Source organism: Ursus americanus, chromosome 33 (assembly GCF_024610735.1).
Source record: "Ursus americanus isolate L20-20 chromosome 33, mUrsAme1.1.p, whole genome shotgun sequence".
Taxonomy (NCBI): domain Eukaryota; kingdom Metazoa; phylum Chordata; class Mammalia; order Carnivora; family Ursidae; genus Ursus; species Ursus americanus.
Genome location: NC_142159.1, coordinates 14,423,913 through 14,436,337, shown reverse-complemented (window position 1 = coordinate 14,436,337; position 12,425 = coordinate 14,423,913). Strand labels below are relative to the sequence as shown.

At 45.6% G+C, this 12,425-nt stretch overlaps 1 protein-coding gene across 6 annotated transcripts in view; it reads left to right on the top strand.

The window, feature by feature from the left end:
- Positions 1-12,425, top strand: part of ZBTB40 (zinc finger and BTB domain containing 40) — a 75,398-nt gene that overhangs the window by 46,309 nt on the left and 16,664 nt on the right. For all 6 annotated transcript variants that reach the window (XM_087858482.1, XM_045781974.2, XM_045781975.2 and 3 more), the window contains 8 exons: positions 1,579-1,771; positions 2,390-2,532; positions 6,380-6,572; positions 8,356-8,492; positions 8,902-9,103; positions 9,468-9,601; positions 11,219-11,387; positions 11,698-12,165. In XM_087858482.1, coding sequence (XP_087714608.1) covers positions 1,579-1,771; positions 2,390-2,532; positions 6,380-6,572; positions 8,356-8,492; positions 8,902-9,103; positions 9,468-9,601; positions 11,219-11,387; positions 11,698-12,165 — 1,639 coding nt within the window. The remainder of the gene's footprint in view (positions 1-1,578; positions 1,772-2,389; positions 2,533-6,379; positions 6,573-8,355; positions 8,493-8,901; positions 9,104-9,467; positions 9,602-11,218; positions 11,388-11,697; positions 12,166-12,425) is intronic.

The following is a 12,425-nucleotide window of genomic DNA, read 5'->3' as shown; positions in this document are numbered from 1 at the left end:
GTGACTGTTGGCAGGGTTCTAGAAGATTCACTTCCAAGCTCACTCACTGACTCTTGGCCGGAGACATCCGTTCCCTGCCACATGGGCCTCTCTGTAGGGCAGCTCACAACATGGCAGCTTGCCTCCAGAGCGAAGGCAGAGAGTGCCCACACACACAAGAGGGAAGTCACGGTGACTGAGCCTCAGAAGTGCCCTCCATTACTTTTGCCATATTCTATTCCTTGGAAGCACGACATCAGGTTCAGCCCAAGGGCACGAATACCTGGTGACAGCGATGTTGCGAACCATTTAGAGGCTGCCTCCCACAGGTCCCTACTGCTGTCAGGGAAAAGGCATTCCTTAAAGAGATTTTAGGCTGACTGACTAACAAGAGCGTGGAAGGTTGCATAAATGTGACTAAAAACGATTAAGCATTCAACTGAGTTGGTATTTCATTTGTTTATATTTTCAAAATGAAGACAAGATGAGTTACTCAGATTCATGGAAGTTACTTAATTTAGTTAATGTGGATTCCTAAACTGGGCTTTATTTGAATTTAATTTTGTACGTGACTACAAATCATAGGAATCTTTTTTTTTTTTTTTTAAGTGTAACGCGGCTTTATATGTCCATTCTGTGATCAGGAAGCAAGCTCAAGCAAAGCCAAGAAACACAGTCTAACTCCTTCATAATTCCTATTTATTTGGGAGGAGGAGAGAAAGATAAAAATCTCTTTAAACAAACATTGTAAACCTATAATTACTACCAGAATTTATAAGAACCGTCTAGCTGAACTTTGCAAATATAGATATTCATGAGATCCTTTCATGTTGTGTGTGTGTGTGTGTGTGTGTGTGTGTGTGTGTAGAAAACCATGACTTTTTGCTTTCTTGTGAGGAAACTCTTTTATAGTATTGACACTAAAAAAACATCAAAGGTAGGTTGTAGTTTTGCCAGGTGGAAATATAAAGGCTATGCCCACGAAATTAACTTTTGGTTCCAGACTTTTAAAAAATAAATTCATTATTGCTAAAATAGAAATATTAACCCTTCCTTCCAGCTGGTCTTCCTCCTGCTAATTTTGTTTATTTCACCACTGGAATTGCTGGTATTTTAGTACTCCAGGGTTAGAAGAGTCCATATGGTGGCATGTGGTGCCAAGACCTCTGGAGGATAAGGCACTTCTAGTAGAAACCGTGTGGCTCTAGGTTTAAACAGAAAGCTTAGGATTAGGGAGCTAGTTTTCAGGGTTATTGGCCTAGAGGTGATATGAAAGCTGTATATATAAGAGATTTTCCAAAAGGAGAAAAAAACAGAGTTGGGACCTGTTTTCGGTACTGCTTATGGTTAGGGATTTGGAAGGAGAACCAGGGAGGAAGGCCGAGCAGGAGGGGTCGGAAGGGTGGGTGCTTATCCATCCCAAAAGCTTCAGTGTTCTGAAGTCAGAAGAGCCGTGATGCAGAAGCCATCGGAATGCCAAATACCACGAAAGGCCAAACAGGTAGGGGTCACGTTGTTGAGGGCCTGGCTCGCCAAATCCAAGGAGCATGGTGTTCTTGTGGCTGGTTGATCTCTCTTTCCGGTTACTTGTGTCCACAGACTATAATGGGATGTCTTGAGGGTGAAGAAGGACACTCAGCATTCCAGAGAATCTTGGATAAAGTAAGAGACGAGAGCCTGGATGTTCAGACTGTTGTGTCGCTGTTGAGGCTGTACCAAGATTCCAATCCCGCAGTAAAGGCAGCATTGTCATGCAGAAAGCCAGAAGATGTCAACATGGTACAGCCAAAAGGTAGGGGAAAACCCTGTCCACCTGAGTGGCTTGTGTTGTATTCTGGAAAGATGCTGTCAGGTTTGCTCTGGTGCTACATTTCCTCAGTGGCTTAGTTATCGCCAAGTGATTTTCACATCAGTTCTACACATAATTCCAGAAGCTGCATGTTAAATATATACGACCTAAATTTGAGTCTCCATTTCTATCCCCTAGTTAACTAGGCTGACACCTTGAAGTTGGAGAAGACCACCAGTGTTCTCCCGCCCCTTCACAAGCCACACACCCCAGTCAGTGTTTTCAGCGCCCAGGGTGAACCAGCTTGCCGGCGGCCCTGGCGGCTGAAGTTTCTCTCGTTTGGGTTAGGTACAAAGCAGTGGCCTTGCCAACCAGAAGTTAACCTCTGGCTGGCTTTGCAGCTTTGTGTTTCGACAGATAAATGAAACATTTTTCCTTTCATAGAGTTTAAACAGAATAATAAAGTATTTTCCTCTCCAGAAAGAGATTCTGCATTCGGGTGCTCAAAATAGGCAGAGAATCGCTTTACTATTCTGTTAGATCGCCCTTGACAAACCATGCTGTCATTTTCTTCAAATTGACTAGCTTCTGCTGTGTGTCTCTCACTCCCTCTCCCCCCAGGGAGCGCAGAGGAGGGAAAGACCTTGTCTGCTCTGTTACTAGAACACAAAGAGGACCTGATCCAGGGTGTCACACAGCTGAGACCGATCCTGGAGTTCCTGGAAACAGCCAAGGAGGAATTCCTGACTGGCACTGAGAAAAGGGTAACTGTGGTGTCGAGCATCTCTTCCTCCATCCTGAGTTTATGTAGCACTTTTTTTAACCTCTTTTGGGGGCACACAGCGCTTTTTCCCTTGCAGCATTTTGTACCTGCCGCATAGTGAGCGCCTAGGAGTTCACGTGCTTGAACCGTGTCTCTTTGCAGCCCTGGCAGCCGCTGGCTGAGGGCCTTGCGCGCCGTGTCGTACGATGCAGCGTGCAGCTACGTGGATGGGTGGATGGTCCTGCTCTGACTCGATGAGCTGTTAATATAAAACAGTTGCCCCGAGAGTTAGACATTTAGGCACGTTTGTAATTATGATTTTAACACTTTTCTTCTTTACAGAAACGATACACCGTTCACCTGTAGGAGAAATTGGGGAAACAAGCAAAAAGAAAAAAAATTAAACTCTCTCACCATCTCACCACTCAGAGATGATCACTGCCGACATTTTGGAGCATGTGGTCCCACTTTTTCTCGTTTGAGTCATCCTGGGATAGGCTTATACAGAGTAATTGGGTTTTTCATTTAATGTATCGTAAATATATTTCCATACCTATAATACGGACTTTGGTAGCTGCGTTGTGTTTTGTCTAATGAACATACCGTAGTTCATTAGTTGTTGGTTGTTGCACATTTGTTTCCAGTTTTCTGCCATAATAAATGATGTAGAGAACATCCCGGCACACAAATCTTTGCATGCTTCTCAAATTATTTCCTTCGAGTAATTTCCAAGAAGTGGAGTTTTGGAATGGAGAGTATAAAGTTTTTCAAGTGTTTGCTATATATTGCCAAATTGCCCTTCAGAAGGGTTGTACCAATTTACTTTCCCACCAGCCAGCTACTAAAATCCTCATAAAACTGCTGGCATGACTCCTCAAGTCAACTAGATAACTGTATTTGTTGGTGTTATTGATTTCAACTTTGTGCTAAAAATATTTTTATATCTGGAAGGAAGGAATAGGGACAGAGAACTTCTGTGGCATCAATTCTTTTTTTTTTTTTTTTAAAGATTTTATTTATTTATTCGACAGAGATAGAGACAGCCAGCGAGAGAGGGAACACAAGCAGGGGGAGTGGGAGAGGAAGAAGCAGGCTCATAGCAGAAGAGCCTGATGTGGGGCTCGATCCCACAACGCCAGGATCACGCCCTGAGCCGAAGGCAGACGCTTAACCGCTGCTGTGGCATCAATTCTTAAAACTGTGGGAAGTGGCTTACATGGTCCAGAGAGAAAATGTTTAGAAAGCAGTGGTAGGACAGCTGAGCATGGATCAGTGGTGGAGACTGGATCCTCAATTCTCTTTTTCGCAGTGGTCTGAAATTGGAGTTTTTTTCCATATAAAATGGGAACAATCCTTGATCTCAAAATTATACTTTATAAATTATGTGTTCCCAAAATTTATAACTCCTTTGAATTTCTTAGAGAAAGGTAATATACAAAATAAGATTAAGCCTCTGGTTTCTCCTCAGGCTTAAGACTGAATGTAATTTCAGGCACTCAGTTTAGGTAAGTTGCTTATAGTTCTAGAAGTACCTGATTCCCTGTTTAGGGATTTCATTCGATTATTCATTCAAACCTTTTCCTTATTAGCTAGATTGAATGTGTCCTTTGAACTGTTTCATTATCTCGGTAAAACAGCATTTATAGGAAGAGTCCAGACTCAGCCTCATTCTCTGCACCAAGACAGACCGCACTGTCATTTTCCTCTGTCACTTTCAGTTTACTTGACATAAAGGACTGAAGCAGAAGAAGTTAAATTAGTTATAAATCACAAAAACACCTCTTAGAATTGGGGTTCTACCAGAGCTTCATTAAGCTACTTCTTCTCCTGAAAATTGAAGCAAAACAATAAAGCAAGAACATAGAGTGAATATTGATCGAATGGCCACAGGGTGTGGGCATCACATGGCACAGGCACTCCAGGCCTTTTAGAACTCTCTTCTGTTACGGAACGGTGCTCATCACGGCACCACGGCCCCTATGTATACATACCCTGGGTTCTATAGGACACGATAAGAGAGAGGGTTGGAAACCGATACAGAAATAGTGATTACGACAGTTGTCGTTAACTTAATGCTTACCGTGTGCCGAGCAGTGTGCTGAGGACCTTTTAAATGTGACTGAATTCTACCCTTGCAGCAACTTTATGAAGTCACAGATATTACCCTCATTTTAAAGATGAGGAAACAGACACTTAGGAAGGTGAAGCAGCTGCCCCAGAGACACAGCTGCTGGGCCCCGTGCTGGAGCTCAGACTTGGAAACACGGCGCGTTCTCTTAACTGCTGTGCACACAGCTGCCTCAGGGTATCCACATCCACTGTCATTTAAAGATCACGTATGTCGTAGACGTTATGTCAGGCTCTACAAATAGCAACTTGACTTTAGAGACTCCTAATAACAAGTGTACAAGAGGTGGTATTGTTCTCTTCTTCCGCAGATTCGGAAGATAAGGTTCAAAGAATGAAAGAACTCACCCAAGGTCACACTGGCTGTGTATTTTAGGACTGGGGTTCCTACTAGGCCTGTCTGGCTTTAAAGTCCCTACCCACTCTTGACAGTATCTGGCTGCCTCATTATGTATGTATCAGGTCATTGTTTAGGAACTACGAGATAGCACTGGAAACAGCGTGGTTTTTAGATACAGGTGCTTTAATTTTAAATTATGATTCATTTAGTAGGAATCTAGTCTATATTAGACATCAAACAGAGAGAATGACTGTGTTCTGTACTGGCGAATATGACAGCTTAATATATAATGTATGCATTCCTTTCATATATATAATATAGATACTCCTTTCGTATACATAAAACCAATTTGGTTTTATAGCTAAATGTATTTTTAAATGGGAGTTAATTTGATAATGGCATCCTCTGGCATGCTACTGTGACTGATGTGCTTGACTGTTTCTCCTGAAAACTGGCATTTTCCCAAAGGAAAGCTCAAAAATTCGGTCACTAGGAATCTGTAGATTATAGGTGTTGAAATAATCTGTCACATTATCAGTGCCGTAAGAGCCAAGTTATACATAATGAGTCGTAGTCCATTAGGAAGTAGTTCTATTGTAATAGGAAAATATCTGTTAAATAATAGTCGTATGTTTTATTGTTCAACCTCTTGCTGGAGCCCTGTGCCATCCTGACTCGGAAAATCCTCTGGCACGCCAAGGAAGAACACGGGGTGGGAGTGGGGGATGATGACTGCAGCCGTGTGTGTGTGGAGCGGATAAGAGAGCTCGAGAATACAGAATCTACAAGAAAAATTATCTAGAAATGCCCTTTAAGTCTATTATTTTGGAGGCCACAGACTAATGTGTAAATTTTCTGGGCATTCAAACTGCTATGGAAATTAAGTAAAAGGAAGTAAAATAATAGGATTGCCCTGAAATTGCAGCCTCCTACCACGATCATGTATTTCTTGAGGGGAGGCCGGAAACCCCTGTAGCTGTGGCCGCGATGAATTCGTTAATTGCCAGTCTGTTTCTCAGTCTCTGCATCTGAACAAACCAAATCTGAAGAACGGGGTGAGAGGTAGGCGACCTGGGCTGCGGTGTCGGCCTCGTGTAGGAATCTTCTCACAGAGCGCAAACTGGGGGTGGGGACAAAGAAAACACACAGACCTGCAGTGGAGGAGGAAGGATTTTCACGGAGCTGTCCGTGCGGCGAAAACTTGGGCTTTTTACTGACATGGCCCGAGGAAGAGACTATGGGAGCAGCGGTGCGGGAGACCGCGGAGGAGGACCCGGGGACAGGCGCCTCGTCCTGCCCTCTCGCTGGGCTCGCCAGCGGCATGTCCGATGCACTCAGAAGTGCCGGTAACTGCCATCTGCCTGATTGCTTCCCGCTGCAGGTGATCCTGAACTGTTGCGAGGGCGGGACACCCAAGGAGACGGTGGAGAAGCTGCTGCACAGGATGTCTGAAGACAAGACTCTGACTGCAGAGAGTTTGCTAAAGCTCCTTCAGGCTGCGAAACCGACGTCCCCAAACTTGGGCCTTCTGCTGGAGAATTTGCAGAGATTAGCCACCTCGCCAGGCACCACAGGTATCCGTTAATTGTCGGCTCTCTGGACTGGAACCTCTCCCACAGAAAATTAGAGCTTAAACACCCTTTGGGCTCCATGCTGGGCAGATGAGGTAATGGTGAGAGATGCCCTTGTGCAACAGAAACTCGTGTCAGAAATTGGTGATTCTCGGTAGTTCTGGAGTTAGGACCTGAAATCTGAGAAGGGCTCTTGTCCGCCAAGTGCCCTCATGATGTTCCTGTGGTTCGGGGTGTGTGACGGTGTGGCTTTCCCAGAGCTGGCACCCAGTGCCTGGGAATGCCGAAGGAGCAGGCCGGCTCACAGAACACATGACTTTGACAAGCTGTGTTGATAAATCCAAGCAGCGAAACTCCGATCTTGATTTCCCCACTCCCGTGTGAGTGCTGTTTGGTTCTGGCAGTGCCCAGAACTACCCACCCCTCGTGTAACATTCAGTCTGGGGGAATGAGTCCCTGTCCCAGTCCTGAGAAAAATGGGCCAAGTCTAGCCAGTTGTCCCCTATCCCAGCACACTTGAGACCAAGACGGTTTTCAGGAAAAGGGTAGTTGGAAAAGGAGAGAACTTTTTTCTAGTTTATAACAATAATGAATACCTGTACAAACTTGAACAGTTTACAAAATAATGAAGAAAACAACCTGAAACCCTCCCGCTTGATTTTGTCAGTGCTAGTACATCGACATATTTGTCACATTATTTTTACAGTGTTGAGACAGTCTACTGTATTTGATAATTTTATAATTTCCTCTATTTAGCAGTATAACATAAACATTCTCCCCCACATTTCAGAAAATGCTCTGTAACCCTATTTTTTGAAGGCCATGTAGTTTTCCATTGTAGGGACGCATATCATGCCTGGCTCATGCCCTGTTTGGGGCACATGTGGTGGAACGGTTAGGGCTGTCAACACCACCTAGGTCTGTAGCCTGACTTTTGTGTAGCTGTGTGCCCCCGAGCCAATGATTTAACCCTTCTGAACATCGTTTTGTCCTCTCTGAGATGGGGGTGAGGATGGCACCCATCACATTCATTTTTGTGGCCACTGTGAGATAATATATGTACAACGTTTAGCAAATCATAGGTCCTCAGTAAATATTAGGTGTTGTCCTCCTCCTCATCATCACAGGTTACGCAGCGACAAATATCTTCGTACACAGACTTTTCCCTCCGGAGCATTTCTTAGGGCATGATTCCCAGAAGCAGAGTTCACTGGGCCAAAGAGGAGAATACATTTTCGAATATCTGTAAAACTAAAGGAAATGCCTGGTAGTTTTAATTTTTCTTACTTTGAAATTAAATATGACCTTTGAAAAGAGAGTAACTAACAGATTGGCTCAACGGCAAATACGTAGGAGAACGATGGGTCAGCCTCACTACCGGAGTCTTGACTTACGCCTGCTAGTATTTTGGATTGCCACATGGATTCTTAACCTCAGGCTTGAGGAATAATACCCCTTGAATCTGTATGTCTGAATCTCTTACAAGCAAGCCTTCTAATTACCTCCCTGTTGAGCAATCACTGGCTTCTACCACTGGGCGCTGACTTTCAAAGTGTGAGTGGTTGTGCGACCTGAAGCACCAAGTGATTAAGGGTAGACCAAAGGAGATCTGAACACAATGTATGAGGCCCCAAGCCAGGAGCCACACTTGCCTTCCAGAGGGGACAGAGCGCTTGCATGGTAATGCTCTCCCTCTGTCACATGTAACTCCCCTAATCTTCCGTAGCAGAGGCCATAAGGACGTTTTGTTGTAGCAAACATGATTGTTTTGCTAATATCCTTGCAGTCCAAGCAAACCCTGATGATTATGGGACCGAGCTGTTGAGACGGTATCATGAAAACCTCTCGGAGATTTTCACAGACAACCAGATATTACTAAAAATGATCCCACACATGAAGGGTTTAGCCCGTGGAGAAAGAGAGGTAAGAGAAAAAGAAGGGGAGAGGGAGGGAGGGTGGGTAGAATGAGAGAAGGATGAAAGATGAGCATGTATACATACTTAAAAAATATATTTATATTTTACATAAATGTACACACGCAGCCATGTTGAGAAATGCTAAGGGGTCCGTAGAGGAGAAGAACAAGATGATTTGATTTCTAGGGCAGAGTGATAAGTTGGAAGTTGTAATTTCTGCAGTAATAAGGGCATTCAGAAGGAAGTGTGAAGAGCTTTGGTGGGTATAAAAGTCTCTCCGGTTGAGAGGTGGAGGATGTTGAGAAACCCCTCCCCGGAAGTACGTCCACTGTAGCCCCGGACTGACTCGCAGTTCTGCAGCTGGGCTGGCGGCCAGAGGGTCCCTTACATGTTTTTTTTTGTGCCACATCTTGAAGATCATGGAGAAACTCGTGAAACACGACTCTGGCTCAGGTGGTTTCAGTTCTCTGATGTCAGCAGTTCTGGAAAAGCAGACTCTCCCTGCAACAGCCATTTGGCAACTGCTTCTGGTGGCCCAGGAGACCAAGACCTGCCCGCTGAACCTGCTCATGGAGGAAATACGAAGGGAGCCTGGTGCCGACGCCTTCTTCCGGGCAGGTAGGCTACCCGATCTCTGTCAGAGCTTTGTCCCTGGTGGAGAGTAGCGTCCGTCTTGCCAGAAAATAGCAGGAGCTCTCTTAAGGTCGTCTTCCACATCCCCACCATTGGAAGTAAGGACTGGCAGTTTTGTTCAAGGACATGGGAGTTTGTGAACCTTGTAAAATAAAATACGCCATGAATATTTTAAGCTTACATTAATTAAATTTGAAGTACAGCGCCGTGTGCCGTTTTCCCCACCCCAAGCCCCAGAAAGGAGATGGGTGAAGTGTATTCTCACTGTGAAGAGTTGAGTTGAGAAGAGGTGAAGGGAAAGTGGTGCTCATAGTTTCACTCATGAGTTTTCAATCCCCCTTTCTTTCAGTGGCCAGCCCAGAAAGTGCGGCCTTGGAAGCCGTCCTGAGGCATCGCGGACTGATCCTAGAGGCCATCCAACAAGGGACGGGACTCAAGGGCTTTACTGCAGAGGAGGAACAGCTGGCAGAGTCTCTGAAGGAGGTGCGGTGGGGGGAAAGCCCATTGTTCCGGAGAATTCTACCAGGCAAACCCGGGGACGGTCTCATTCCCAAGGGAGGCACCAGATTCTGTGGAGTGCCTGTTGCGTGCTGAGCCCCGTGCTGAGCCAACACGTCTTTGTTTTTTAATTCTCCCAACTCTGCATGGCAGGTGGTGTCATCCACATTTTACAGATGAGGGAACTCAGGCTCCAAGGGGTTCGGTGACATGTTTAATGTTTAGGGTGCTCCAGCTAGTCAGAGTTGAAGCCAGGATTTGAACCCAGGCTCATGTGACTCAAACCTAGATGTATTTCAGTTGCCTAAACCAGGGCAAACTCAGAGGGAACCATGACATTGTTCCCTAACATGTTCTAAGAAGCAACTGCTTTCAGAAGAAGAAGAGTGAAAATGGTCTTATTACATACTCTGTTCTGGCGTCTAGGAAGAGCCAAGATAAACATAGCTAGAACAAAGCTTTTGCCCATATGGGGTAGCAAGGAGTGCCAGCTCATTTTCTGTAAGGCTTCTCAGTGTGGCCGGCATCCCAGAAAAACCAGGTGGGGCCTGGGGGGGGTTCATGGATGTCCAGCCCAGGATCATGGGCATCTCGAATAGGGAAGAATTATAAAGGGACTAAAATTAAACCGCAGGTTCACCTGTGCGTGCTTTTTCATCCAGGTGGGCGTGGCAGGTGTGCAGAAGGGCAGGTTTCTAGCACTGCCCACACAGGTGACAGCCCCACCTTGGTCTGACTCGCAGGTGGGAGGAAGGTGGGGCTTCAGAGGAAGGGTGCATCTGCTAGGCTCTCTCCAGCGTGCCTCGTGCTTCAGAAGCGGAGCTCCTGTGGTTGATGAGTTTGAGCCTCGCTAATGAGTCTCAGGCCTGCCTCCAGGGACATCAGGTTTATTTAGATAGACTTGAAAAGAGCAGAAAGAAAATGTCTTCCCAAACGAAAATTCCATTTGGCCATCTGTGGGTGGTTTCGCTTTATTTTCTCAGTGTATGGACTCTGTCTGCTGATAGCTCTAACATTCTGAAAGAGGGTGGCTTTGAAATAAAATTCTTGGCCTCTTTAAAGCCCCTATTTGAACCCTCTTTAAAAAGCTGAGTTTTTTTCATGAAAGAAAATGTTTAAAAGGATACATCTAAGTGTCTAAAAATGTGCAGCCACTGATCATGCAGAATTACTTCCAGACACTGCGACGATTACATATTATGAAAAATTATCTTGATCTTCAAGACAGAGCCACCAACACCAAATCGTACAGCTTTCCAAGCTTTTAATATTGAGATCTAGAAAAGTTCTTTTGGATACTCCTGGCTTCTGAGAAGATACTTCTCGTAGAAAATGCCCAGTGCTTCCTTGCTGGTACCTTCTTTGTATTTGCACGTTTGTCTTGACACGGGCCTCCCTTTTCTTTTATTCTTTTTTTAATGTTGCCAGTTTCCCTGTTCTCTGGAAAAGAGGGTTCTTCACTACATTTATCACAAGAAACATTAATTTGTTATAGATGAAGCAGTGCCTTCCTGAAATTAGCTTTTATCCCCCCTAAGTTGAAAACCATGGAGAAAACTGCTGATATTAACCTCAAACCTTTGTCTCCTGGTGTTCATTTAGATTCTGAGCATTTCCTCTGAGACAGCCAGCCCTGAAGCTTCGCTGAAAGTAGTGCTGAGCAGAGCCATGGAAAAATCTGTCTCGGCCATTGAGATATGTCACCTCCTGTGCAGCGTCCACAGATCTTTCCCAGGCCTGCAGCCGGTCATGCATGAGTTAGCATACACTGGTAAGGAGCAGAGCGGGTGGGGGTCCCGTTAGGCCCGCAGGTTGTGTCCATATTGGAGAGAAGAGGCAGCAGTTCTTACAAGGGTTTGTCCGTTGCCGCCTCACTACTTTGCTATGCTCTCGGTTCCTAGACAAGTCACAGGCATGGCTGAAAATGCTGCTACGGACTTGTAGCAGAAAGTAAAGGTGACAGCGGTGTTACTCCAGGGTTTTAGAGGGTCCCACATAGTCTGCAGCCTTCTCTAAGAGAAGTTAGGAAGCAAAGTAGAAACGCCGAATCTCCAGAGCCATGAGAGTTCTCTCGTCTGCAGGCTTCCTTACTCAGGAAAGTGGAGGGAAGGAAAGATGGAAGGTGAGCACTAAATTTCACTGGGAAGCCAACGACAGAACAGATGAGAAGGTAGCCGAGCCGGCGGAGGAAGGCTGCCCGTCTGGGAGACCGAGCAGTCAAGGAGAGACCGGTTCCTTGCCAGAACAACAAGAGAAAGACGCGTCTGCCTCCCCCGACTCTGCCAAGAAGAGCTTCGTCTGCAAGGCCTGCGACAAAAGCTTCCATTTCTACTGCCGTCTAAAGGTGCACGTGAAGCGCTGCCGGGCGGCCAAGAGCAAACAGGTGCAGTGTAAGGAGTGCAGCGAGACCAAGGATTCTAAGAAGGAGCTGGAGAAACATCAGCTGGAGGCCCATGGTGCCGGAGGAGAGTCCGATGTCCCAAAGAAGAAGAAGAAGAGGCTGCCAGTGACGTGTGACCTCTGTGGAAGAGAATTCGCCCATGCCTCAGGTACTTTGAGGAAGGCGAAGTCATTTCAGAGGGTGAGGATTCTAGATATTGTAGCGTGGATTCTAGGCCTTGCCTCTAGTTGTGTGCAGTAGGGGCTGCAAATGGGCCTGGGAGACAGCAGGCGCCGACAGAGACAGGGTAATGTCTTGAGAAAAGCACGAGCTGTGGAATCAGCTCTCCAAGCTTGAATTTCCCCCTCTGTTAAATAGGCACCCTGACACCACCCGCTTTTTTGAATTGTTGTAAAGATTTAAGATAAT